Source organism: Simochromis diagramma, unplaced genomic scaffold (genome assembly GCF_900408965.1).
Source record: "Simochromis diagramma unplaced genomic scaffold, fSimDia1.1 OVJJ01000205.1, whole genome shotgun sequence".
Classification (NCBI taxonomy): Eukaryota; Metazoa; Chordata; class Actinopteri; order Cichliformes; family Cichlidae; genus Simochromis; species Simochromis diagramma.
Window position 1 is genome coordinate 12100260 of NW_024386782.1, and position 27941 is coordinate 12128200.

Here is a 27941-nt window from a genome sequence, read left to right on the forward strand (position 1 = left end):
CAAAAAACAATTTGTGGCCCCAATGGGAGTAATTTAGTGTAACTGGATATAAAATGGTGTGGGTGTGAGACCACAGTTATCATTCTGGTATCAATTTCCCAATATCACGGCAAGCTGCTACAGTAAGTCCCTCGTGGCTCTACCAAAGCCAAGTAATCAGATCCTATTTCTCTCACAGGATAAGCAAAAGACCTCTCCCAGTGTCCTGCTCTGGCCTTAGATGGGAGAAAATACTGAAGTGGGGACATCTTATCATTGCTTATAAAACACAAAGACTAAGAGAGGCACAAACAAAACAAAATAAGAGCTTGGTACAGGCAGAGGAGGTCCTCACGACTAAACTGGCCTTTCAAACGTCGTCCTCTGAATAAAGAGCAAGAAGTAGGTCAAAAAGTGTGGGAAATACACTGCGCAGTAAACAGCTTTAATCAACAAGCAGACTGTACAGTTTCCTGGAGGATGTGCATTTCAACAGTAAACAGACGTACACTCCTTTCTTCAGGGAATTTCCCGCCTTTTTGAAGTGTAATTTTGTTATTATTTATAGAGAAGTGCCTTATGCCACATTGAGCTTCATGAGGAAACTTTTCTTGCCTGTGTCAGGTGGCAGAGCAGCTGATGACTATCGCCTACGAGAGCGGGGTCAACCTCTTCGACACAGCCGAGGTCTACTCCGGGGGGAAGTGAGTGATGTCTCCCATTTGTAATCACACTTCTACTTTTGGTCCTGTTAGCTTTTTTCCTCCGCAGGACAAAAGATGTTAACAAGGTTTAGGCCCTGACCAGGAATAATGCACCTGAGGAAGCCAAAAATGAAAGGTAGCTGTGACTCTAAAGTGATTTACATAATCTTATTCAACACTGGAGGCTCCGCATTACGTTCACAGCTCAATTTACCTCGCCTGGGCATCGTCTGTGTGAATAATGCGGAGCACAGTGGAGTTTTACGGGGATGAATATTCATTTTAAAGGTCGCTGGTGAAATTCAGGCGCGCAGTACAGGAGGCATTTACCCATTATCTTGGGCTCCTTCTGATTTTTAATCAGGCATTCATGGTGCAGATTTGTGGCAGATAACACACTTACAATGCTGCAAGAGAACTGGAAGTCTGGGATCTAATCATATTATCTCTTGTGTTTTTCTTTACAGAGCAGAGATAATCCTGGGAAACATCATCAAGAAAAAGTGCTGGAGGTAAAATGTTGCGTCTCAACAAAGCGAAAAGAATCCAAGAATGTGTTTTTGATTGCATATGCACTGTATCGCTGAACACACAGCATGCCAAAACGCAAACATCTCACAAACAGGTGTGTGTATATTAAGCACATGCCATTTAAAATTCACAGGCTTTAAATTGCTGCTATATGAGCATCCACTCTTGTGAAAGGGCTTTCCACAAGATTTCGGAGCTTCGTTCCAGGGATTTTCAACCATTCAAGAGCATCAGAGTTAACAGGCACTGACATGGGTGATAACACCTGATTCACAGCTGGTACTTCAGTTTATCACAAAGGTCCCTCCATGTGGGAAACTGTCTTTGCATATGGAGCACTTACTTTTTGAAATATAAAAGAATTAAACAAAACTGTTGGCACCTAAAGCAGTCCCCATGCATCCCTTCTGGTCTACTTCTTATCCCTCATCATGGACTATAGCTTCAAGATGAGTCATTTCACCAGCACTTGTCATTTTGAATCCAGATTTTACTGCGAAATTCCACGCTCATTGGCTACCAATTTGTCAGTCACAAGCTGGTAGCTAATGAGTGCCAAAATTTAGAGAATAAACTTGATGCAACCGAGACCATAAAGTCAGCGGCAGCGTTACAGAGGTCCTGGCAGAGCTCCGTTTTCCCGTAGACTTTCCACTGAGGTTTTGCAGACACAGCTTGTTGGCCATTTTGGACTTTTATGCTGACAGTGCAGGATTAAATGACTAAGGCCCCAGTCACATAGGCCTAGAAGCCTTGAGACTGGTGAGTAACCATCTGGCAACCACCTGTCATGTGGGAAAAATTTGAATTCCCCAATTGGTTGCAAAAGGAAGCTGATGGCAGCTGGTGGGAAAATGACTGCTAAAGCCCCAGTCACACAGGTCTAGGGACCAGTCAATGGCCCCAATTTTTCCCTTGTGTCCCACCTCCCTGTAATTGCCTTGGTCACTAACAGCTGCAGTCATCTGCAGTTTGGATGGAAGTGACGGCCAAATACTGTCTAGCTAGTCTCTCAGCATAAAAGAGTGACACAAACAGGAAAAGTTTCATCTTTTGACACATGTTGGCTGAAGCTCTGGGCAACAATTTTTACTAAGAAGGCAAACCTTCTCCATTTCTGGAGGATTTGTTCTACCACTTGGCTAGTAATTAGCGAGATGTTTTCATAGATAAACATGAAAACATAAGCATCCTTACTGCTACTGTAAATGTCCTGATATTATCCCAATATAAGCATGTTTTGAGGTTTAGCATTTAATACCTAAATCTGCTAAAATATACTGATGAGCAAGTGTTGTTAACTTTGTAGGAACCTATAGTTGCAAACCAAAATAGTGCAAAAAGATTAGGTAGAAAGTAATTGTTATTATTTTCTTCCTTATTCCTTCAGTTGAATTGCAGCCCCTCAGTTCTATCCTGGGACCCTTGTTGTAAATGATTTCAAACATGCTTTTAGTGGAGGTAGGCATGGTTCACGAACCACATGAAGCAGCCTAATAATTCTGGTGTACAAAATGCACAAAATGTTTGTGTTTATCTGTTTTCAAGCTTTGTGTATTGGTGACATTAGTTAGTTCAATGTTGAGAACATGCATCCATGCCTCCCACGTTAAGTGGAAAATTTTCAAGCAACATTAATTCACTTGATATATTATATAAATCAATTCATTAAATGAAAGTGTAAACTTGACAAATTTGCTCATGTCAAATCAAAACAGATGCTGGTGAGCGTGAACTGTAACTCCACCACAGAAAACATCAGTTATATATCCTTCTTATATTTCGCTCTGCTGCATGCACTGCCGAGAGAAAACCCAGTTATGCGCGTCACCCCTTTTAACTGCTCACGCCAGCTCTCTGCCCGACCTCACCTCAGCTGTGGACCTGTTTAAATTATTGATCATTCAAGCATGGCGGGTGGGTTATAGTGAGGGAGCTGTCTTTCTAGAATTCAAAGAAAAAAAGAGTCACCCTGTGGTCATTATACTCTATGACTTACTCGATGTTTGAAGTGCAGTGTAGGATGGAAGGCAGCTGACATAAATATAGTTGATTGCACTGATTTGTACACATAGGCAGATTTCATCATGCTCACATGCAGGTATGGTCATATACATATCATCTTTTTGAGAACACCTTTTTTTAATGGTCTTTTGATGTGTCTGACGGTCTTCCTGCAGGAGATCCAGCCTGGTGATCACCACAAAGCTGTACTGGGGAGGAAAGTAAGTATGTGTTCATACATATTTATCCATGTGTCCAGCAGGTGGGTTTTCTTTCTCAGACAGTCAGGCCATCTCACATACACGAGCCTATTCTTTAAAACGTTGCCTCCAGCTGCAGCGAGCGTGACACAGATGACACAGAGCGCAAGGACACAGATGTGGAGGACAAAATGACAGCATGTCTCAACCCCTTTCCTTACTCTTCTAGCCACCCTCAGCTTTCTTGCCAAACTGCCCAAAGTCATAGCTGCTTCTGCTGTCACGCTAAAATATTCTCAGTCTGCATTAGTGGCCATCTGTATCTAAAAGTCTTCTGGCCATGGGTACATCCACATACTGTTTGACTATTCTTACACGGCTAAGAACACTAGAGCAAAGCCTCAATTGTGTAAATTTAATTAAAACTCATCCTCTCTGAATTCTGTCAAGGTATTTCAAATCTCTCCAACACAGATGGATTTAAAGAACAACTGCTTAACCCCCAGCTGAGTGAGCTACGAGACTGTCTCACAGCTCGCTCGTCAAACATCAGTTCACCCCAGGATGCCTGGATATTTGCAAGATTCATATTTCCTCTCTATTGCGTTTTTTCAGTCTTTTGCACAAAAAGTAACCATAACATGGAGGAAGGATGGCATGCTTTGTGTTTGAAGTGCGTTTATATCCCATAAGCACTCTGGAAAAACCATAGGAAACAGGGAGGAAGAAAATGAAAGTGTGAAATGAAGCAAGGCGAGAAGTAAGGCAAGTCGTGGGCATCTGAACAAAAACAAACACGCTGGAGCAGAAACAGACGAGAGGAACAAAGTGGAAAAGGAAAATGCAGGGGTGGGGAAAATCTTTAAGTGCCTGAGTAAACACAAGTGAGCCTAGAGACAAGTCATTGGAAAGCAGTTAGCGCCACTGATACCAGTGTCATTTCCAAATGAACCAGCAGCTGTTTTTAGCAAAACAACTCCCAGAAATGATGTGTGGGCTACACTACACACTTCGCAATGCATGTCTGACAATTTAGCAACCAGCTAAACATAGTGACGCATTTAATATCTATATTCCTAAACTGGGGCAGCACGGTGGTGTGGTAGTTAGCGCCACTGCACTCACAGCAAGATGGTCTTCTGTGTATAGTGTGTGCATCTTCTCTCCATGTGTGCGTGGGATCTCTCCAGGCACTCTGGCTTCCTCTCACAGTCCAAAGACAAGCATGTTAGCTTCATTGGTGACTCTAAACTGGCAGTCTCTATGGGTTAGCCCTGCAATAGCTTAGCGAACTGTCCAAGGAGTAATTCGCCAACCAAACTATGACTGCTGGGATAGGCAAAAGCCCAACGGCTACTCTGAATAAGACAGGTGGAGGAAGATGGATGGATCCTTAAAAATTCCAAACAATAAGTAAAAATACACAGTAAGAATATAAAGTTGAGTTTAAGCAAATGTAAAAATGCTACAGTTGTCTTAAGGGAACATGTACATATGCATCAAAAGTGCAGATTGTCTCCTTTCAGAATTGTACTAATTCTAAAATACTGATACATCCACGTGAAAGAAGCTTTATGTTATCCCGACTCACTGCAAAACTTGCAGAGCAATAGGTGGCTGCAGTGTCATAACACTGTATCACACAGTGTTATGATGCAGTCTAAAGTTGAAAATGGAATAAGTGTTGCATAAACTACAAGTACTGCTATATAAATATAATACTGAGTAGTGCTGCAGTCAAAGAAAATCATAGACTGAAATCAGACAAACGAGGGAAAAACTCTGCATGCTATCTCTAAATTACTTTGTGCGCTGATTGCAATTTACCTGCTGGCCTTATTGGTCTAAACGAGTCCTAAATAGGCACAGAAAAATCAGGTATTTGCTTCTGTGCTCAGTGAGAAGCCATGAGAAAAATCAGAGGTGATCAGGACAGACACTGCAAACAAACTGCAAAGTTTGTTCTGGAGCTGCTTCAATTCGCGAGAGCTGTGAAGTAATGAAGAGTATGCGCTGACACCCCTGACATGTACTTCTTTCCCTCCTGTTGCAGAGCGGAGACAGAGAGAGGCCTCAACAGAAAACACATCATTGAAGGTAACAAGTCAATTTCCTTCCCTCTGCTTTGTCCTTCACATCACCCCACCAGTCGGAGCCCCGCTGCACTCCTCTAATCTCCCTCTTTTATCTCTTTTCCTCATCCCTCTTTGTTCCAGCCTCCGTCGCTTCTCGCCTTTTTGATATGAACACAGCTGAATTTGAAAGCCGTACTAACCAGTGGTGCATTAGGCACTCGCAGATGTATCGTCTTCTTGTAATACCTCCACAGGTGTCTGTCTAGGAAACTGTTGCATCATTTAATAGTGCTGTCCAGACTGTCTCTCCTGTCAGCCCCTTTAAAAAGAGCTAGGGCCTTGATGAGACTCATAACAATAAACTTTAGCTCTCATACCCTTGGCTCGATCCACCCCGCTTCCCAAACAATTTGCCATCCAATTCACAGCGCAATGCACCTCCTGCAGTGACTCAGCTCTCTGCCACATTATTAACATTCACTGCAGCTGCAGCAACTCTCCCCCAAACGAGAAACGGGGAATGCGCTAAGAAAGGGTTGGAAGAGAAGGACAGAGAGTACAAAAGAGAAAATGGGGTGAAAGCCAACATCAGAGAGGGGAAGCATAAGCGGTATTAGCAAAGATGAATCCATTTGGCTGTCCATGTAATTGTAAGAGAAAGGTGCAGCATCCCTGCCATAAGTGGAGAGGAACATTTCATCAAAGTCTAATAAACTGACTGAGCGAAACATCTGCTGCCATCATCTTCCTCACTACAGGCTGCCACAGCAGGCCTGCCATTTGACTGGACTGAAGTGATGTTCAGGGGTGTATATGATAGGGTGTAAAAACCTAATGATCAGCGAAAGAGAGAGCCGCAGAACATTTTCTTGCATCAATGTGACGATGCAAGAAAAATCAAGGTCTCTTTAGAGTCATCCTCACAGGAAAAAGACAGCTTCAGCATTTTATAAGGCTCTTTCACAGAAAACACAATTGAAGGCATTCTTCTATCCCAGATGCCAATACAGTAGCTTTGTTGTTCCACATCTTTTTTCCCGATCCAAAAATAGACTCCTTTCACAGCCAGTGAACTCCTGCTAATCCACGAGACAGCAGAAACCGCTCGTGATGACGGTGCAGGCTCAGATTAGGATCCGTGTAATGGGTGTTTCTGGGATTGTGGGAGTGCAAACGACAGAAGAAGGAATAAGTGACTGTGATGGTAGGGGGGAGAGTATAACTCTCAGCTGGGATTAGTGGGTGATGATGAAGCCTGTGGTACTAATCTGCCACGCACACACGCGCTTACTCAAAAGCGCGAGAGTGTCTTTTGCCTCGACTCCCTGTTACTCTCCTGTCGTCTTGTGCGACAGTCTCTTGTGTGCGCTTTTCTTCTTTCATCTGGTCTTCTGTGTGTGTGCGTGAGTGGAGGCCGATCTGCTCGCAATACTTTGTTGCCGTCACTTATCCTCTCCTCAGCATACAGTGTTACTCCTCTAACAAATACTGAGTGCGACCTTTCCTCTGATCCCTCGTCTTTCTGATCAGGCTCTAGGCTTTGAATTGTTTGGTTCCTCCACCAGCTGCCAGCAGCATTTATTTATGTAACAATAAGAAAGGATTGCACAGGTGTTTTTTTTTTTTATCCAAGAGAAGGTGCCTGCGAGCTTGGTTTGACAGTGATTAACTCTGAAAATAGTTCTGAACCTTATAAATTACAATTTTGAATCAAACTGATTCCTGTTTGTGCAGTGAAAATGGTGGCAGGTGCATAAAACTTACAGCTGAGTAGTTGTGACAGTAATTAAATTAGAAAATATGTACTGATTACAGCTATTCCTGTGAAGTGAGCAATGCGTTCTATACATCTTTTATATGCATGTTTGATTTTTAGAAATCAGAATAAAGTGCTAAGTAAAGCTATCAAACTTTGTGAGTGAACAGCATTGGCATCATCATTCACTGTCACGCTGAAAATTTAGCCACTGCCAATCAGATGCCAGATGATATTGCACTGTGGATAAAAATCACAGTGCTGTCAGTTTTGGTAAGTTTTACAAAATGAAGTGAAATGAATTCCCAAACCATGACTGAGCCTCCAGCATGTTTTACAGATGCCTGTAAACACTCACTGTTACACCTCTATCCTGATGTCCTCCGTACAAAGTGATGATGGTTTGAATGAAAAGTTTGGATACACTCTGGATTTACTCCATAAGACCTGTTGCTACTGATTTTCAGATATATCATAGCCTTTTCTCCCCGTTTCCCATCTTGGCAGCCGCTCTTCCACTGAGTCTATTTCTGACCGGACATGACTTTCAGATACTGTTCATCTGCTGTACAGTTTAATACATAATACAGTTTTATGTCTGTGAAACTGTTATCTTTGGCATTTTTTTCTAGATTAAACTAAAGGAATTGGAATGTGTATTCATAATAAGTATTTTTGCAATAGGCTGCTAGAACCAAAGTGCCAGAAGATATAGTTTAAAATAATTCATGTGTTACATGTAGACACCATACTAATTCATCTTTTGAGTTAGGTCCCCCTTTTAATGCCTGTCAGCTAGTCTGTGTTAGTTCCATGTTTGTTCATGTCTTTTGTTTGGATCTTTAATCTTTTCTTGTTTTGTGTTCTGGTTGGACTTTGTCATTCTTTGAGTTCTGGATTCTGCTTAGACTTATTTCTGACTACCTGTGTCCTGCATTTGGACCCACATCTCTTAATTACCAGCCTGTTAAGCCCTGAAGTATAACGAATCAGCATTTTCATTTATAAAAAATTTCTTTCAAAAATCATCTTTTCTTATTTTATTAAAACAAAAGGGCACCAAAAACATCCAAAGGTTTAACTATGTGAATCTTGACACTACAATGTGCCACTAAGATTATTGATATAAATTATGGCTTATTCCAATCATCTGTTTAGCACTCATGCTCACACTGTCAATATTTACTGGAACATTTATACAGAGTACTACCATAGCTAATTATTATATTACTGCAACTGGAGCCGACTTCTGCTGCAGCAAGTCAGGATGACGGCCATGACGAAAGCAAATTAACAAAACTAAAAACGAAAACTGAGCCGTGTCCTTTGTCTTTAAATGGCCACAAAGCCTCCTGGAATATCAGCTCCCCGAATAATCAGGATCATTACCTGGTATGTGGGACACTGAGAATTTACATCTTCATAAACTATCCCTCAGTAAATCATCTATTATTAAATTCGGCAGTCAGAAATCATATTATTTGTCTGTGGGTGATGTGGCATTGGATTAGTCGATGAAGTGACAGAGGACTTTTTGTTTGTTTGTTTGTTTGTTTGTTTGTTTTGTTTTGTGTTGCTTGGGTGTACTGCAGGCTTGTAGGTAAGCAGCATTTTGTTGGTTTGCCAAAAAATAATTTGTACGTACCAGGTAAACCAGACTGAATATGACAACTTGAATGCAACGCGAGCTGGATCAAAGCTGCAGCAGGCCAGATGCAGCTGGAAGGCTCTGAGTCACATGTGGCCAACTGTCACTTTGTCATGTTTACGAACATGTTGAGCTCAAACCCCCCAGGAGCCACTTCACCTTATTATTTTTTTTTTTGCCTTTTACCTGACATAACTGTGACTTTTGAATGCATTTGAATGTCCCTTGTTCTTTTGAAGCTGGCACCCCTACCAGCTAAGCATGTCGCTGATTTTCTACATCACGGTGTTGGCTAAAAAGTGAAAATAAAAAATGATCTCTCTTTTCTGCAGATGTAGGTCACACTCTATGTATCCTTGCACATGCCCATTTATTTCACCATTATAAGAAGGACACCCAGGACTCATGGTTCCTATTAACTGTCTTCTTTTATTAGAACCCAAACCTCTCTCTCTAAACCTGGCTTATGTCTTCTCACTCTAGGTTTAAAGGGCTCCCTCCAGAGGATGCAACTCGAGTATGTGGATGTGGTCTTTGCCAACCGGACAGACACCAATACCCCCATGGAGGGTAAGTGATTGCCAACCCAGACTTCATGGGGCTGTTGGGGGGTAGTTGAGCCAGCGACAATACATGTTGTTCTGTAATATGAGAGGGTGAGAAATTCTGATGAAGCCCCTGCCCATACTGGACCGGCGGCCTTTGGCTTTGACCAAAAGGGGGGTTTGTTTTTGCGGTCAGGTTTATGTGTTTTTCCTCTGACATATCCCCGAACATATTACAAGTAATATGACAATCTTTCCTCGTCTCTCTTCCCTCTATTTTAGTCCACCAGTCTCCCTCTATTTCTCTTCTGTCTCAGCGGGATCGTTAGCTTCCACAGGGTCTCCAAACTGCACCCGCTCCCAGCCCTCCCTGCTCTTCAGAAGCAGGATTATCCGGCCCCTATGGGGGAAGCTGGTGTATTTTTGGGTTGGTCTCACTAGATACAAGCCCTACTGAGTGCTATTTTTCTTTAACACTCTTGCACTTCCTTTCCCACACATCTACCTTATGTTACCACCATTTATTTCTTTTAGACACTTCCAGTTTCTTACTCTATTATCTCTCCCTTGCCATGTGGGCATCACAGATACTTGAGCCCCTTTTCTGTCTTTCCACACAAACTCTCAAACCACAGGTAGTATTTGAGTGAAAGGATGGAGGCGCACTGATCTCACTGAAATATTTTCCATTCTTTCCTCTTTACCCCCCTCCTCCTTCCCCCTTCGCTTCCACCCGTGGGAGCCAACCGACTGTGGGAGGCCGGTCTGTCATAGCGATCGTTCCAGGGTTCTTGCTGTCACTGGTACCAGTGGCTGGTGACTAGCAGGCAGACCCCGCAGCCTTCTCTATCAAACCTTTTAGTCTTTTGCCCCCTGCAGATGAAGTCTCTTCAGCTCATGTCAAGAACTGTGATCTGATTGAGAGTCTGACAAGATGATAGGAAGTGAACAGAGAGAGAGACGTCAGCTGAAAAATATATCCTGACAAATGTAAAGCAGGCAGGCTTTTATCACCTCTGCAGCACATTTGGCCCATTAGTCAGCGTGAGAAATTGGTCTTGTTTGCTTCATAATTTAATACAAAGGAGCATTTCTACCCTTCTAAATCATTGTTAGGGTATCAGTCATCCTTAAAAACTTGAGAGTGAGGGAGCGAGGATGAACCTCGTGCATGAAGGGACTGTTTAGCAGATCTCTCCGTGACTGACACTCCAACATCATGCTGCTAAAGCCTTAACTGCATTAACAGCAAAAACACCAAACAGCAAAACAGCACTGTAGTTTCAAATATGCCACTGAACAGGTGAATCTGCATCCATCTGCGTTTGCATTTGTTTTTGTGACTTTAACTGCTTCCGACTTTGTGTGAGACAGCTTGCGTCCCCGTGGGGACCAAAAAAGTGATGTCATGGTTGCAGAGTCTGCCTTTGTTATAATCATTGCTTTTCTTCTTCCATCGAGTCATGCTTTTCTGCACCCGTGTCGTCTCCCTGCTTGTTCTTTTGTCTTTTTCTTTCTTTCTTTTTGGCTTGTATCCAGTCCAACAGCAGGGACAGACCAAGTGCGTGCTGCAAATATACAACTTCTTCCTTCACGGAAGACTCTGTCTCCCCTTTCTCTGACTGCTCTTTACTAGAGCAGCTGTCAAAGTGATGAGACGCTATGTGAGTTTTTCTCCAGCTGAATATGACAAGAAGGTTCTCGAAGGAGGGGCGTGTGTGCCACAGTCAATTCACTGAATGAATAGGTACAAGGGTAGCTCGCAGAATAACTCGCCCAAATCCAGCCGCAACATTGGTACCCAGTCACTCAGAATCACATTTGATTTGAGAGAGGAGTGAAGCCATTCAGTAAGCTGAATATGAAAATACCCCAGACCAATTGAATAAAGAACAGAATGCAGAGGCAGACAGACAGAGCAGCGAAGAAGACATGGCATCAGTAAAATGATTTTATATCAGTCCTTCCAGCCGAGTGTTATTCTCTAGCAAATGAAATGAAACCGCCACAGCACACTGAACATGAACCCCTTAGCTAGCAATGCAAAGTGCCAGGACATCACCTCTCTCTCCTCAACTGTTCATTACAGAAGAAGAGCATGGAAAATGATCTCACCTACTCAGCATTACTAAACGTATCTTTATTATTTCTTTCCCCACGCTTTTTTTCCACAGCCGTATAACTTAGAACGGGTCTCATCTGTCACTGACAATCTCCTGTGATGTGACATATTTCCATAAATGAGCAATATTTTTAGTTGTGTTCTACGTCCCCGCTGTTAGACGCCTCACTATAAAGAAACTCTCTGAAATGACATCCTCAGAGATACCTGCCCAGACAAATATGGATATCAGTGGGAGTTGGAGGCTTTCTTACACCCTCTGTGCTGCACTGTGATACCCGCCGGCTGAAGCTGGCCAATGTTCCAGACCTTGGGGTGTGTTGCTGAATAACTCTGGCTAGCAGCCAAGCAGTTTTTAAGTTTGATATGTTTCTGTACTAATGAGAGTGCTTTGAGATGTGTTAGTTGGATTTTGTTAGCTTTGCGCAGAGCCTGTTTCTATATCCCTTTTCCTCTGTTCTTTGCGTGCTAGGCTAATTGGCTTCTGCATATTTGTGCAAATGCAATCTCGGCATCTAAATTGTACACTGATGTCATACATTCATTTTTTCACGTGTGCGCTCTTCATTGCGTGTTTTTGCCCACAGCTTCACCCACATCACCCTCCAGGAAAACACTGCAGTGTGTTTTTTTTTTTTTTTTTGTGAGTGGGGTGTCAATGGTGTTTGCAGCACATCTCACCTGAGCACAGGATCAGTGTGGCATCTGCTGTTGGAGCTGATGACTCATCGAGCCCTTGTGGCAAGAAACTTTATGTTAAGACTTGAACGTTTCAATGAATCAAGGTGTCATCTTTTTTCCCCTCCCGGCATTGAGATGGATTATACGTGTATTTGCAAACTGTTATTAACTGTGTGTGCCTCTGAGGTTGCTACATGGTTCGCAGCATTTTTTTTTTCCTTCTATCTTTACATCCCTCCAAATCCCTCCCTCCCTTCCTCCCTCCATCCCCTTTGGAGCAGATGTACTGTTATTCCTCTACCCTCCCACCTGCTTCACCCACATGCACACTTGCTCTCTGTCTCTCACAAAGCTACATTTCGGTCTAGAGAGAGAAAACTACTGATGAAAAGGAATGGCTCTTTTTTTAATCACACTCTGCCGCGCTCTCATCTCCTCACCCTCATATCCAGCCTTTCTGCTTCACATTTTGCATGCAGCATTGTACTAAGGTGGCAGATGGTTTATTAATTCCTTTACAGACTGAAAATAATCTCATGAATTACTTGATCACACTGCCTTTGGTTTCTTTAGTAATTAGAAAGTTTGCGTGTAGCATTTAACGCACACACATTCAGAATAATAGTTGTTTCTCTTCATGTGTTAGATATCCTTTGAGAAAGTACTTCGCAGGGGTTTTTATTAAAAACTATTTAACTCTTCCACTTTTCCAAAAACCGCTACTTTCCTGCCACATCCTGAGGCACAAATACACAAACCACTGAAGGCCGCTGCTGCTGACTTCAGCCCCTTCAGTATTTTTGCTGTGGTTTCCTCCACGGCACAGGCAGCTGAGTCTTTTAACCCTGCAGCCTTTGGCCTCATTAAGTAGTGTGACCCCAGCAAACAATATCTGCTCACACATGGGTTTAAAAGAAGAGGCTGGACACTTCAAGGATCCACTTATCTTTTTCATTGTCCTGCAGTTTTACCAAAGTTTTAAAGCTCTTGGAATCTTCTTTGAACCTGCAAGTCTTCTCATAATTGCGTTATTACCTGATGAGAGAAAAAAACTGAATTTAGTATTGCTGTAATATAAGTTATAATGTTATAATCTATGTTATAATGTGAAAATAATGCAGGTTAAGCTGTTGAGACAACCTCTCAAATTTCTAGCATGACTCCATTCACTGTTCAGTTATTGATGATGCACATATCTGCTCTTTAATGTTTGCAGAGATAGTCAGAGCAATGACACATGTGATCAACCAGGGGATGGCCATGTACTGGGGGACATCACGGTGGTCTGCCATGGAGATCATGGTGAGTGACAGAAAAAGGTATTTACCTTTCCAGGACAGTATTTATTTTTAAAATGAATAGGCGTAATAGGTTGATATGCACTCACTGGTCACTTCGATAGTTACACCTTGCTGGGTTAAAACCCCTTTTGTCTTCAAACCTGCCTTCATGGGTGGAATCCAGTGGTTATTTGAGTTACTGTTGACTTCCTTGAAGTAGTCTGACCAGTCCTCTGAGCTCTGGCATCAATAAGGCATTTTTCACACAGAGATCTGCTGCTCACTGGATGCTTTCTCTTTTTGACCTACTCTATAAAACGTACAGATGGTTGTGTGGGAAAAATCCCAGTAGATTAGAAGTTTCTGAAAAACTCCACCATGCCATGCTCAAAGAAAGTTAAATCACCTCTCTTCCTCATTGTGATGCTCAGTTTGAACTTCAGCTGGTAAGCTTAACAGATCTACATGCTTAATACATTACATTGCTTCCATGTGATTTGGCCAATCAGATATTTGCATTAACAAGGAGTTAAGCAGGTGTATCTAATGAATTGGCCAGTGAGAGTACATCAGGTTCTTTTTAATCCCTGTTGTGATTTTTGACCATGAATACAATGAAAAAATCAGACAGAGACATGCAGTGCTCTCTATAAACTTTACTTGCATCACTTTTATGTTTTATATATTTTAGAATAATTTTTTTATTTAAATTTGATTTCATTAATTAATTTATTTACCGTACTTGTTTCAATTTCCATGTCCAGTTTAGTTTTGTTTCAGTTCATTTCCAGAGTGGTTTGATTTGTATTGTGTTGAAAATCCTTAGTGTTATCTTGTGGTAACCTCAGTTTTCTTAATCATTAAAAAATGTAAAGAATGTTTTATCAGGGGCAAAAATTTCCCATTCAAAATAGATATTACAATATAAATGCATCACTCATTGAAGGTAGTTTTTAAATTAGCTGAAGTCTAAATAAATAGATGTACCATTTACAATGACTAAAACTATGAAAATATCCTTTATATTTAAAAAAATAAAATCTTTTAGATAGTTTTGTGAGTACATAACATTGTTTCAGTTATTATCGTTTATAATTTATTTCTGCTAACTTCACACTTTAGTTGTAGCTTTTTGTTTAGTTTTACTGCAGTAACCCTGGTTAGGATGTGCTTGGCTAAAAAGAAAAAAAAAACATAGTGTTGAAACTGACTGACCACTGACTCTGATGATCAGCCTCACATGTGATGTTTTGCATGGATAAACAAATGTGAACAGAGTTCAGTGACTAAAGTGTCTAAATTTTGTTGTTGTTGCTGAAGCTGTCAGCGCTGTGAAAGATGTGCAGTTTCCTTGTGCTATACAAAGAACAGCGGAGCGATAAAAGTCATTAAATACAAAGAGTCAGTCTTGCACATTACCTTATCACTTTCTGCCATTCTCATCATTCTGTCCGCTCCACATTTAGGAAGCGTATTCTGTGGCCAGGCAGTTCAATCTCATCCCACCAGTGTGTGAACAGGCAGAGTATCATTTCTTCCAGAGGGAAAAAGTGGAAACTCATCTTCCAGAGCTCTACCATAAGATAGGTAGGTCTTAAGGAAATTTTTCTGAATATCAAATTTGCCTAATTTGCTTGTTGCTTAATTGTGACTGTGATCTTGCAGGTGTGGGTGTGGTCTCTTGGTCACCTTTGGCCTGTGGGATCATCACAGGAAAGTACGAGAATGGTATCCCAGAATCCTCCAGGGCCTCGATGAAGGTACAGGTTAAATTTGACCTCTGTGGTGCTACATATTTGAACTGATATTGGGGACAATGTCAGTTCAAACTAAACAAACTAAAAGTAGGTATGATCATTTCCATTTCACAGTGAGACAGTGTATTTGAGACAAGCCATGTTTAGCTTATCAAAACTAAATAACAGCCAGAATTCTCACAGATGGGAGAATTAAAGATGAAATGAGCCCAAGATTCTCAATTACTCTGAGAACAAAGTTGTCAGGTGGCATCGACACCTTATGGTCTCCATAGAAATCAGGATGTTTTTAATTTTTTTATGTTATTTTTTAATTATTATTAATTAATATATTTTGTATTTATGATTAATGAACTTTTTTTAATAGAGTGAATGTTTTATTTGTTTAATGTTTATTTGTGTGTGGGAGCAGTCAACCACATAATGTAAGAAATTCCTGCAGGATTAATAAAGTTTCATTAATTGAGGACACAAAATTAGCAGAAGCAACTGAGAGAGACAGAAAGGGAACAAATCCAGACCTGATCTAGAGATGTTAAGTGAAGTTATACATCAGGATACTATGATCAGCTGTGTCAAAGGCAACAGAAAAATCCAGCAATACAAGAACTGAATAATCATCTGCCTATCTTTGCATGTAAATCTAACACATCTGCTTTCACTGCTCCTGTAGCCATACCAGTGGTTGAGAGAGAAAATCGTGAGTGAGGAAGGGAGAAAACAGCAAGCCAAACTAAAAGAGCTGGCTCATATTGCGGAGAAGCTTGGATGCACTTTGCCACAGCTAGCCATAGGTAACAGATAGCGTCTGCTTAAACTTTTATTTTTTGTCAAAGCAAATATATGTCTTTGGAAGTTCTTTCTCCTTTGATACCTCATTGCAAGTCTGAGATTTCTCCTTTCTCTGATCTTCAGCCTGGTGCCTGAGGAACGAGGGAGTGAGCTCAGTGCTTCTGGGGTCCTCCAGTCCAAGCCAGCTCACAGAGAACCTGGGAGCCATTCAGGTACAACATCATGTCAGTGTAATCTCTTCATTAGCTGGTCTTGAGGCACTGCGTTATCATGACGTACTTTTCCTATGTCATGTTCATTTTAGGTGATTCCAAAGATGACAGCAGGCATCGCCTCAGAGGTGGATCATATACTAGGCAACCGTCCACATAGTAAAAGAGACTACCACCATTAGGATGGACATGTTTTAGTGAACTATGCTCCCAAAGCTTATCAAAGCTCACTTTTCACAGCCATGGCACCACAGGGTGTGCCCAAGATGCTTGCGTGTGCGTATGACTATGTATGTGTGTGCGTGTGTGTGTGTTTGTGTGACTATGTAATGCGTTATGCTTTGCTCCTTCAACCAGTACTCATTAGCGTAAAGTGAGCTACTTGACAAAGCATGCATGCTACAGCTAAAGTAGCCAGCCACTGGAGTAAACAAAACAAAGACAAAGGATCCAGTGAGATAATTGCTAGTGTGAAAACTTCTTCCACTCTTACAAACATTGCAGGAGGTGCTGAACCACAAATTCATAAGAAGAAAAACATTATTTAATTTCAACATACTGTTTGTTCAAATTACTCTCAGTGTAGGAGAAGCAAAAACTTAGAGGAATATGCTACCCCATAAGCATCGCATAAAGCTCAGTAAGTACACCAACTGCAAAGCAAAAGAGGATATGTATCAAAATGTGTGCATTACAGAAGTCAAATGTACTAGATGTGTTTTGGAGTGCAAAAAAAATTGGGCCTGGTGTCAGCAAACTGGATGAACAGTCGTGGTTGCAGCTGGAGCTGGTCCGTCATCATGATAAACTGTTTCAGTACTGAATGAACTGAAATTCTGCTCACAGCATTTTTCGCTAATACCATGAGAGCTAATTCTAACAAAAACATGTTTCAAAACATCTGTACAGACTGTTATATATAAATATATATCCTTAATAAGCAGCTATGTCAGAATGAGATTTCTGCCTCCTTATATTTTTTTTATTTTTTATTTTGGTCAGTTTCACTTATGCAAAAGCACCTCAGAGGGTACTTTCCTACTGCGTCCCTTTGACCCCTTTCAGTTTGTTCTCTGCTGGACTTCCTGTCAGTAGTGATCATGTCTGATTCGTTCAACTTTGTTTTTTGTTGTGACTAAAACATTTGTCTAGTCTAAGGGGGTGCTTGTGAATTGAACAAACGAAAAGCCATGTAGCTAGTGAAGAGAAAAAATAAATAAAATGAAAAAATGACACCATATGGACCCCTGCAGTAACTGCACCTGGAACTTGCTGAATTTTTGCCCAACTTCTCCCAGATGCCAGCTTTATGTAATGGGATTATCTTTGTTATGTTTGTTCAGACATGTACTTTGGTGTTGTTCATCAGATACATGAAAATAAAAAAAGTTAATCATTCTGATGTGATATGTTTTAAATGTATATAATTATTTTTCTATTGATGTTATGGATGCCTTAGGTTTTTTTAAACAAATGTCAATACATCAAATATTGTTCCCTTACTTAGAATATAAACTGCAATTTAAACAAAATACTCTCATGCTTCTGCTGTTTTGTTTGTTTTGTTTTGTTTTGTTTTAGTTATTTATGTATTTATTTGCCCTTAGCGTAAATTTAGATTTTCTCGCTTTATATTAAAATAATGATAATGTTTTCCCTCTAGAAATTGCATAAGCTTTAATTTACTCATTCATTTACGGTATTTTATTTCTTTTATTTTATTTGTCATGCTAATGCGATTTTCCTGTTTCCAGAGGAGGGAAGCCACTCTTCGATTTTGTGTGTGTTTCCGTGCGATTACGTGGAAACAACATGTGTGTGTGTGTGTGTGTATATATATATACACACACACACACACAAATATATATATAGAGGAGGGAAGCCACTCTTCGATTTTGTGTGTGTTTCCGTGCGATTACGTGGAAACAACATGTGTGTGTGTGTGTGTGTATATATATATACACACACACACACACACACACATGTTGTTTCCACGTAATCGCACGGAAACACACACAAAATCGAAGAGTGGCTTCCCTCCTCTATATATATATATATATAAATACAAAGACATATATAGATAAAATATACGAAGGGGATAAATAGAATAAATAGGAATAAAATAAAAATAAAAATACAAGTGAATTGCACATTTCAAGTATGGAGTCTATTGCACCGTTGACTATTAACAAAAAGTATTGCACAAAAGGTAATTGCACAGTGAAGTGAAGAGGCACTACAGCCTAGTTGTTCCCCCCTCCTTTGTCCTCCTGTCTCCCCTCCCTCTCCCCTCCAGAGAGGAGTTAAACAGTCTGATGGCGTGTGGGACAAAGGAGATTTTAAGTCTGTTGGTTCTTGTCTTTGGGAGAAGCAACCTGTCACTGAACAGACTCTTCTGGTTGGTTATGGCCGTGTGCAGAGGATGCCCAGCATTGTCCATAATGTCCAGCAGTTTCTTTAGTGTCCTTTTCTCTGCCACTGTCACCAGAGTGTCCAGCTTCATGCCGACCACAGAGCTAGCCTTCCTGATCAGTTTTTCCAGCCTGGATGAGTCCTTCTTTCTATATATCTATATATCTATATATATATGTGTGTGTATATATATATCTATATCTATATATATATGTATACGTATGTGTATATATATATATATATATATATATATACATAGAGAGAGAGAGAGAGATATCTATATGTGTATATGTATGTGTGTGTGAGAGAGAGAGAGACCGTTTACGTGAAGCCCTTTATTTCGGTTAATCACACTCCACTTGAATGCAGCAGTAATTATTTTTGCGTGACTGTGCTGCCATGGTAACAAAGGCGGGCTGTTCCGGGTTAATTATCCAATGAACTTTTCCTGGTTCGTAGCTGGACGTTTGATTGGCTCCAGACGACGTCCTGAAATCATCTACTCCACTGACGCTTGAAGCCCGCGGTTTACAAAAGACATTGTTGCATTGAGCGAAATAATATCACGTTAATAAAATGTACTTTTAACCGAGGCTGACTTGCTTGGATGCTGACGTCGACTCCGGGTATAGCCTAAAACGTCGGTAATTTAACACAAATCAGAACTGACCGTGCAGCAGTGAAATTGTTAGCAGCGCTAACAATTTCATTGCTAACTTGCAGTAGCAAGTTAGCAAATGGCTAGTTAGCCACAGTGCGCAGTGCAGGTAACGTTACCTTGTCAACTGGCATTAACTCAAACAGCCGTGCCTAACAACTAGGAAACGAGCTGAGGTGAGTCTTGAATGCTGCAGTATCTGAGCAGCGTGGATATTATCAATAAATCATGTCCTGTTGCATAAACTGCAGAGTTAGCCTGTGATATTAAGCTGTAATTGCTGCAACCACTGATTCTCTGTCATTTATACTTGAGTCAGCTATTATCAACGCGAGCTACATAACAGCAACAATGTCGCTGTCAACTGAGAATCGTTTTGCGGCTTCGCGAAGCGTCGTTGTTAAAGGACAAACTATTTGTGTGGTTCCCGACTTCTCGTCTGGTCACCTGGAAGATGACTTTGACCTGAACAGGTCTTACCCGTGTACTCGCAGACCTCTGTACAAGGAGAGGCTTTTAGCCTTTCAGCGTCGTTATGATCCGGCTTCCCTGACAGGTAAATTTCAGCTGTGTTGATTACAACCAACAGAAATGCTGTGCTAATAAATTCATATCAAGTCAGTTTTGATATGACGCCCCCACCCCCATCACTGACGGTTTTGATTGGCTTGTGTTCTTAAACTAAGGGGAATAAATTGTATTTAAATCAGCTTATAACACCACTTTTTCCTACAGGTGATCATTTTGACATTGGATCTTCTGTGGCCACAAAAAACCGCCAGATGTGTAGTTTGCTTCCTTCTTCTCAAGCTGGTTCCTTGCCACACTTGTCTACTATGTCAGAGAGAGAGGAGATGCTCTTCAGTCAGCTAATGTCTGGTGACTTTGGCCTGCCGGGGTATCCCTCTGCCTTCAACCCAAACAAAGTCATTCTAACTGTCAACCATAAAACTAAAAAGGTACTGTGTTGTTGACTTAATGTGGAGGGAGGTTGCTTTGCAGCACAGGATAACCAGCATTTCAACTGTATGAACTGTTTACTTTATTAATTATTTATTTATTTTAATTTCAGGTTTTGTCAGCAAATGAACAAGCCTGCAAGCTGTTTGAGTGCACAACTGAAGAGCTCATTGGAAAAAAGCTGCCCTCCCTCTTAAAGAAAACCAGTCAGGTCCTGGAAGAAGCACTGGAAGAGGATTTTCCACTAGTCGATGGGACTGTTGTAGCAGTGTCTGGAAAAGTGGTATGAAATTACTTAAAACAGCATGAGCCATTGAGTCAGATTTCTTTAATCTACACCATAGATTTATTCATTTCATTTGTTTTGGGGTTTTTTTTTTCTTTGTTTGTTTGTGTTTTGGCAGGTGGATGCCCTGACTTTATCTGGAGAGGTGCCAGTGTCTGTGTACACCTACAGACAGTCACAGAATGAAGAGCACCTCCTTCTCGTGATGGAAAATGTAGAAAGGATGTCTTCCTTTTTGTCCTTCTCAAGAGATGTAAGTACACCCTTATTTAGCGTTCTTTTACAAATGTAAAGTAATGCCTAGCCATAGACGTGTACATTTTTCACTTTCAGGGCAGAATCCTAACCTGTGATTTGGCATTTGCCCATCTCCATGGATACCATCATCCCGAGGAGTTAAAAGGAGTTTTTGTGAAGGAGCTAATCCCCTCTTTACAAATCCCCCTCCGCAGTCATGCACTGCCCAAAGTAAGCACACTTTTGAACTGCTCTGCTCAGCTAAGGAAAACTCTGAATTTTAACCTCTGCTTCCGAGACCCTTTTTATCAATGTGCTGCTCTGACATTTTGGCAGAATGGATAAAAAGAAAATTATATCCCTTTTTAAATATTTCTGTAGTACAATTTTTTTTTTCTATCTGCTTTCAGATGCTGAGGGTTCAGCGAGTGTGTGGTAGAAGCAGAGAAGGTGCAGCAGTCCCGCTGTGTGTTAAACTTCAAGGGGCGGTGCAGTGTGGGAAACCCCAACACCAGCTTAATGGGACTGGCTACATATACCTCAATGACAGCCTTGAAATGTCATCCTCATCAGGTAGTTGGCTTAAATTGTAGGACAAAGCTATGACCAATAGATTAAAAACACACTCACTGTTGTGCACCCAGTGGGTGTGTGGGTTATGCACCCACACACTGTGTTGTGCTGTACACTCCAATTAACATTTAAACTTCTTGCAGTCCAATAGAGGTGTAGGTTTTACATTTTGGGGCTTTTCCTGGACAATTTAAAGTTGGAAATGTACTAATATGCCCCCCCCCCGTCATCTGCTTTTATATATCACTTATGCTTTCTTTAACTAATTGTGCACTAATTGTGCACTTTGAACGTACGCTTGGACTTTCACAGATGTCAATGTGGACAGCACTGTCAGCCCAGCCCTAGAATACTCTGGAACAGTTTGGGTGTTTGCTCCTGTCAGCGGTCTCCTTCTGCTCCACACTGATGGTTCTATCATCAGCATCCACAGCCACCTGGCCCTCAGTCTGTTTGGCTACAGCAAGGACGAGCTGCTGGGGAAGGTCAGCCAATGTAACCACTGAACGTGGATGTTTGGACTGAGGACCATCCAATCCTCATAGATATTGCTGTTTTGTTATCTATAGAACATCACTTTCCTGATGCCCGGTTTCTATGGGTGGATGTCGGACTCGGACAGAAAGACCAGATCCTTCTCTGATTCTCATGCAAAGGCCTCTAAAAGTCCTGCAGCATCCAGGATATCAGGAAAATATGGTGAGTGTTGGAATATGTAAGGTACTTATTTTTACCTGTCATGCAGTATTATTTGTTTGCACTGTGCATCACTTAATAGTTTCTTATTTCAATTTTAGACCCATCCTCACTAGTGGCAGGAGACATGGCCATGGTGCACCGAGCAGCTCTGGAAAGGACTTCAGCAGGGAGAGGCAGGATCTTCACTGGCACCAGCATGATGCTGGATAAACAGGGCAGCGCTCTGTCTGCCCTCTCCCCTCCTGCAGTCACCTCAACACGTGTGGTTACGTAAGTACGCGGGCACATTAAAATCGTCCAGCTCACAGGCTCCGTGATTTTAATGTGTATCAATGATTTTATCTGGTAAGTCATATCCGAGGCTTTTAGTAGCCTTGGATATGATGGTGATTAATTCTGACAGGAGGTTTTATGCCAGCAGATATTCAAATTCACTGTAGACTTTAAACAGAATGGGTTTGTGTACTCTGAAATGCTGGACAGACAAAAGCTGCTGTTGCGACAATCAGGTGCCTTAAAGCCGCAGGCTGCATGTATATTTAATGTGCTTTGCAGTAAATCTGGAAGCACTCCAACTCACTGGTCAAGCCTGATGGTCTCACTGTGTCTCCAACTACTCAATAGACACTGAAACACTAATTACATTTTCCCCAGTTAGATCAGCTGTGACTGCTCATCGTTTCTGTCCTTTCTGCTGTTATTGTTTTCCCCCCTAAAACTTGTATCTGAATTAGACTCGTAAAGCTTTTGTGACTGGAATGTTTTCCCCAAATTTCACAGTCATGATTGATTCATGAATGATTGTGATGCTGGAATATCTCAGTGTGGGTTAAGTGTGTTAAAAGGCCTCTCGTTTGCCATCTGTTGGACAAATAATGTCACAGCATGCCTGGTATTTAAAAAATAAATTTAAAAAAAGTAGAGATTTCTAATATAGTGCCTCTTATTTATAATTTGAAGAAATAGTAATACATCGTTAAGTTGTTCCAACTGAATATTATTGTTTACCAACCTTTTATACAAAATATGTATTTCAGTACTGAGCTTTTATTTAAGCTAAGCATTTACAATTTACAGCATGCAGATAGAAACTTGCATAAGTCCTAAATCTTCAGCCTGTGGGGGAAATAAACAGGCAAAGACTTATTCACTCACTAAAAATGTAACTGCAGAGACAAATTAGCTGGGAGTTAAGGCATTCGTTCTTGTATATGCTATTACCAGTGCTTGTAAGGTGAAGTGCTTTGTGTTTTACACTTGCACCAACCCCAAAAAACAAGACATCCACAGCATAGATTGCAGTTTTGCATATACATTTTTGATTTCCTAGGAGAGACTTCAGATACGTTTTCAGTAAATATTTTGCCGCTGGAGTTTGCCTGTAGCTTTCTTGTGTTGGCATGGAAAGAAAAGAATTGGATTGAAACGGCCTGTCTTTCCTCAGGGCCAATAACACTGCAGAGCTGATGGAAGAAGCAGCTCAGGTAGCACCATGCTGTAGTCAGATAGACAGTGTGGATACTACTCAGGCACTCCTCAAGACATTTACCTGGGTGGAACTTCCAGATGACGACGCCTGCCGCTCTGTTCCCACTCAACCATCGCACCAAAAGAGAGAACAGCAGCCGGGCAGTGAAGTTCAGAAAAAAGATGAACCCGCCCCTGAGAATATCCCAGGTGTGACGTAGCTCTGCTGATATTTTCTTTACATAAATGGAGCTCAGCTATAAATACAATGTACAATGAATGTTTTTCTTCTTCTCTAGACTGTCCTGCTGGGAATGAACATGCTGTTGATAAGATCAATGACAAACCTCCTGATGTAGGAAAAGATCACCGTTCATCTGCCTCTGTGCTTGAGGAATCGAGCTTTGAAGTCATCTCAATGGAGAGCCGGTGAGGAGAGATATTTTTCAGTTATGTGGATAAGATGAGGCCCTGAAAGTCTCTGACGTGTTTGGTTGAAACTTCAAAGAATCTAAAGATGCTAATGAGAATGTCAGCGCTCGCAGTTACGTATATCATACTTTAAAATATTGCACAATGGCAGGAAGAAACAGACGAGTTTCAGCCTGTAGCTTAGAAATGCTGTCTCATTCATATTTTTGGCGTCTTTAGTGGATCGGCACCTTTTTCAATTGTATAAGCCTTTTTCAATTGAGTATGCTTCCTTTTTGTTTAGTTAGACTTCAAAGAAAACTAGAAACATTCATTTCACATATCATTTGCTATACTAACACCTGGATGTGTTTCTCTGTGTTTTTAATACAGTATTTGATTCCACTGTCAAACATTTATTCATTTCTTTCCTTATTTCAGCTTTAGACGTTTCCTTCCTTTATGAATATATTTTTCATGTATTCATGTAACAATGTTTTGGTTTTTCTAATTTAATTTCCTAGGTCTTCTTCTGGCTTCTGTGAACACGGTGGTTCTGATCCAGCCCAAGCAGTGGACTCAGCCAGTGTCTTTCTGGACCTAAACAGCAATGGTGATCTGGTTAGCCGGGCCCTAGCGGAGCTAGACCTGGGCGGTAATGTAGAGCTGCTCAGTGGTGGAGGAGGCAACAATGACGCCCCACACTCTGTGGCATCATGCGATACAGCTGAGCTCCTGCGGACTCCCTCCCCATGCATGGTGCTGTCTGACCAGGAAGCGGAGCCCAGTGAGCCTGGGGACTTTGCTGCTGTGGAGGCCAGAAACAAATCACCTGAAAAACTTGAAAAGCATAAGGATGAGCAGGTTCACTGGGAAGCTGTCTCTGCAATTCATCAAGGAAAGGGCCAAGAGGGCTGTGAACAAGTGAATACTGGGATTCAGTCACTAGCAGATATGCCTGCCACATCTACTCCCAAGAAACAGAAGGTGTATGGACACAACCAGTCCTCAGATGCCACATGTATAGTGGAGGGGCAATTTGAAGGAAGTGGATACCACAGAGACGGCACAAGAATAGGTTGGTGTTAAACTGTTTACTGTACTTTAGATTCCTCCTAAAAATCAAATGCAAAGCAACAAGTATTTTTCTCTGCTTGTGTGCAGATGTGCTGTGTGATGTGTGCGGGACAAACCTCCCAGACGGAAGCTCCATTTTCTGCATGTGGATGTGCAGACTCAGCCAGCAGGGGGCGATGTCACAAACGGATCAATCACTGCACGACCAAACAGCAGGCAGTCTAGGAGAGGTCAGTGGCTGTAATGATCTTAAGTCTAGGTCAATAAAGCATGGATTTTATCTTATTTATATTTTAATGTAAACTTCATTAGAGGCGGTTGTGTTTGTAACTTGGTGATCATTTACTCGTTTCTTCATGAAGAGGATTGGTGAGGCCAGTCAGGGGGAAGCATTGCGCTCCACCATGGACCTCGAGCAGTCTAAAGCCTGTGATGGACAGTTTGAAGAAGAGTACAAGCCGATCAAAGCTGTTGGTAAAGGAGCCTTTGGATTTGTCTGGAAGGCAGAAAGGCGCTGCGATGGGCAAGAAGTAAGAAAAATATTTGGTGGTGGGGGGGGGTTTGTTGTTTGTATATGTAGTTTTTTTTTGTTTTGTTTTTTGCAGAAGATGACTTTATGACCTACTTTAAAAACCTACAGGTGATTGTGAAGTTCATCAGCAAGGCCAGAATAGTGAGTGACTGCTGGGTAGACGACCCAATGTTAGGGCGAGTGAGCCAGGAGATCGCCATACTGACCCGAGTGACGCACCATAACATCGTTAAGGTCGCCGTGCGGTTTGCATCACATGACCCTGTCGCAAAAGTTACCAAAATAATGTGTTTTTAATCGTGAACTGTGTTGCTTCACATCATACACCTGTGTTGGTGTCACTAGGTGCTGGAGGTGTTTAAGAATGGGAGTTACTTTCAGATGGTGATGGAGAAACACGGAGATGGTTTGGACCTTTTTGAGTTTATAGACATGCAGCTGAGGCTCGATGAGCCCCTTGCCAGCTACATATTCAGACAGGTACACGCACAGCCAGAAAAATACAACAGTGTCAGGCGAGTGGGCTCATAAATGTGACATGAAGTGTTGATTTGTTCTTTGTTAAAGTGCAGCGTCTGTCTCTTCGCAGATTGTGGCAGCTGTCTTCTATCTGAGGACCAAGAACATCCTTCACAGGGACATAAAAGATGAGAACATCATAATTGACACATGTTTTCACATTCGACTGATAGACTTCGGCTCTGCTGCTATAATGACTCCTGGGAAGCTCTTTTATAATTTCTGTGGCACCCTTGAGTACTGCTCCCCAGAGGTGCTACAGGGAAATCCGTGAGTATACACTATCTGTTAATTCTCTTTTTCCTTTTTTTTTTTTTAATGTATTTTATTAAACATGTAGGTTAAATAGCATCCTTCTGTTTAAAGAAGTCACTTAAATTATTGAATCTGAATGCAGAGTCTAGTTAAGAGTTATTTTTACAGTCCTAGATTACATTTATGACCCATTGAACTCATGAATTGAGCTCTAGAGTATACAATTTTGAGAATATGCCATCAGCACTGAATTAACTTGCTAATAATTGTAGGCTTCTCTCATAAGTGGGCTTCTTTTTGTAGCTATGAGGGTCCAGAGCTGGAGATGTGGTCTCTGGGGGTTTTGCTCTATACGTTGCTTTTCAGCGAGAATCCCTTCTGTGACGTGGGTGAGATCCTGGATGCCAAACTGAATCCCCCGTATCATCTCTCTCCAGGTACACAGCAGCTGGTTGTGATTTCACAAAATATGATTCTTTGAGTTTATAGAGACAATTTTGTCCAGTCAGATTCTGAAGTTTTTCTGTGTATTCTCTCAGAGCTGGATGATGTATTACACGGGCTGCTTGACCCTAACCCAACTCACAGAATGGATTTAGACCAGCTGCTGCTGCAGTCCTGGATCAGCCAGCCCATTTCTCTATCAGAGTACACCTGGGCAGAGGTGGTTCCTGAAAATCTGAGCTGCTGTGAGTACTCTTAAATGGTACTGTTGGACTAGTAGATGTCAGACTTTTTCTGATATTCCCCACCTCAGGAGGTGGAAACAGTTTATCCCTTACACCTCTTAATACTCATCACTCTGCAACAATAAAATAAGTGCATAAGCATCAGGCCACTTTGATATTTTTTTCCCCCTTGAAATGTAATACAAATTCAACTTAGTTTAACTTCATATTTTTCCTTTTCCACCTGCACCACAGTTTGAGAACCTCGTTGACAATCGTTAGCTATGTTTTAATGTACTGGGGCCTCTGATCTTTTTATCAGGTTTACCGCAGCACCAAGAATCCAGTCCTAAGGCGTACATCGGGCAGAGCTCATTTTCAGGCGGTGGGGATGACACTCTGCCTGAGGATGACGAGGAGGAAGATGAGGACGAGAGGTTGGAGATCGCAGCCCTGAAATCGGAGCTGCATAAGTACCTCGTTGAGGATTAAAGACTCTGCTTAAACAAAGTGAAGCCTTCGTGCGAACTGTCAAATCAACTTTTTTTTTATCTGGAGTCACTGAACAAAGATATAAATGTTGAAGAAAAATGAAGTGTGCCTCAGTGATGGGACGCTGCTGTCGGGACTAAATATGAGACAAACAGACTTCTGACTTAATCATGGGTCGGTCACACTGTGCTTGTTTCTGTGTTCAGGATGTAATGTTTTATTTATTTTTTGCAGTTTGAGGAAAAATTAAAGCAGCAAAAAAAAAATTGTGACAGTTTAAAGTATCACCCAGCTTTACTACAAAAACACAACAACTATAAGCTGTTACCTCAGAGAAATCACACAAACTCATTAAAGTTAAAGAAACTCTTGATCCAGCTTTTTTTTTTTTTTTTTTTTTTTTTTTTTT

The 27941-nt window shown here is 41.4% G+C and overlaps 2 protein-coding genes across 7 annotated transcripts in view; both read left to right on the forward strand.

Moving 5' to 3' along the window:
- kcnab1b (potassium voltage-gated channel, shaker-related subfamily, beta member 1 b) overlaps positions 1-17685 on the forward strand; it is a 43841-nt gene extending 26156 nt beyond the window's left edge. For all 4 annotated transcript variants that reach the window (XM_040021824.1, XM_040021823.1, XM_040021826.1 and 1 more), the window contains 11 exons: positions 604-683; positions 1151-1195; positions 3395-3439; positions 5472-5515; positions 9381-9467; positions 13462-13547; positions 14992-15112; positions 15191-15285; positions 15956-16076; positions 16198-16286; positions 16379-17685. In XM_040021824.1, coding sequence (XP_039877758.1) covers positions 604-683; positions 1151-1195; positions 3395-3439; positions 5472-5515; positions 9381-9467; positions 13462-13547; positions 14992-15112; positions 15191-15285; positions 15956-16076; positions 16198-16286; positions 16379-16468 — 903 coding nt within the window. In that variant the 3' untranslated portion in view covers positions 16469-17685. The remainder of the gene's footprint in view (positions 1-603; positions 684-1150; positions 1196-3394; positions 3440-5471; positions 5516-9380; positions 9468-13461; positions 13548-14991; positions 15113-15190; positions 15286-15955; positions 16077-16197; positions 16287-16378) is intronic.
- A 1429-nt stretch (positions 17686-19114) lies between these two features.
- Positions 19115-27928, forward strand: pask (PAS domain containing serine/threonine kinase). 3 transcript variants are annotated; one of them, XM_040021828.1, is made up of 21 exons: positions 19115-19532; positions 19676-19912; positions 20092-20315; positions 20429-20599; positions 20721-20855; positions 20936-21070; positions 21250-21412; positions 21725-21897; positions 21982-22111; positions 22210-22381; positions 23556-23788; positions 23878-24007; positions 24514-25067; positions 25154-25296; positions 25429-25596; positions 25707-25832; positions 25944-26078; positions 26188-26387; positions 26676-26809; positions 26912-27061; positions 27363-27928. In XM_040021828.1, exons 2-21 carry the CDS (start codon positions 19708-19710, stop codon positions 27530-27532), a joined length of 3651 nt encoding a protein of 1216 aa, XP_039877762.1. In that variant the 5' UTR covers positions 19115-19532; positions 19676-19707; the 3' UTR covers positions 27533-27928. The 3 variants fall into 3 exon arrangements, with proteins under 3 accessions (XP_039877762.1, XP_039877763.1, XP_039877764.1); XM_040021829.1 differs by having other exon boundaries at positions 19117-19532; positions 19811-19912; XM_040021830.1 differs by lacking the exon at positions 19676-19912 and having other exon boundaries at positions 19117-19532.
- Positions 27929-27941: the final 13 nt, after the last annotated feature.

Bases quoted from the DNA above. Each gene is read 5' to 3' on its own strand.
- pask (XM_040021828.1), top strand. From the start codon at position 19,708: ATGTCGCTGTCAACTGAGAATCGTTTTGCGGCTTCGCGAAGCGTCGTT. The intron at 20,856-20,935 runs GTAAGTACACCC...TTTCACTTTCAG, and splicing joins TTTTGTCCTTCTCAAGAGAT to GGCAGAATCCTAACCTGTGA. The intron at 26,388-26,675 runs GTGAGTATACAC...TTCTTTTTGTAG, and splicing joins GAGGTGCTACAGGGAAATCC to CTATGAGGGTCCAGAGCTGG.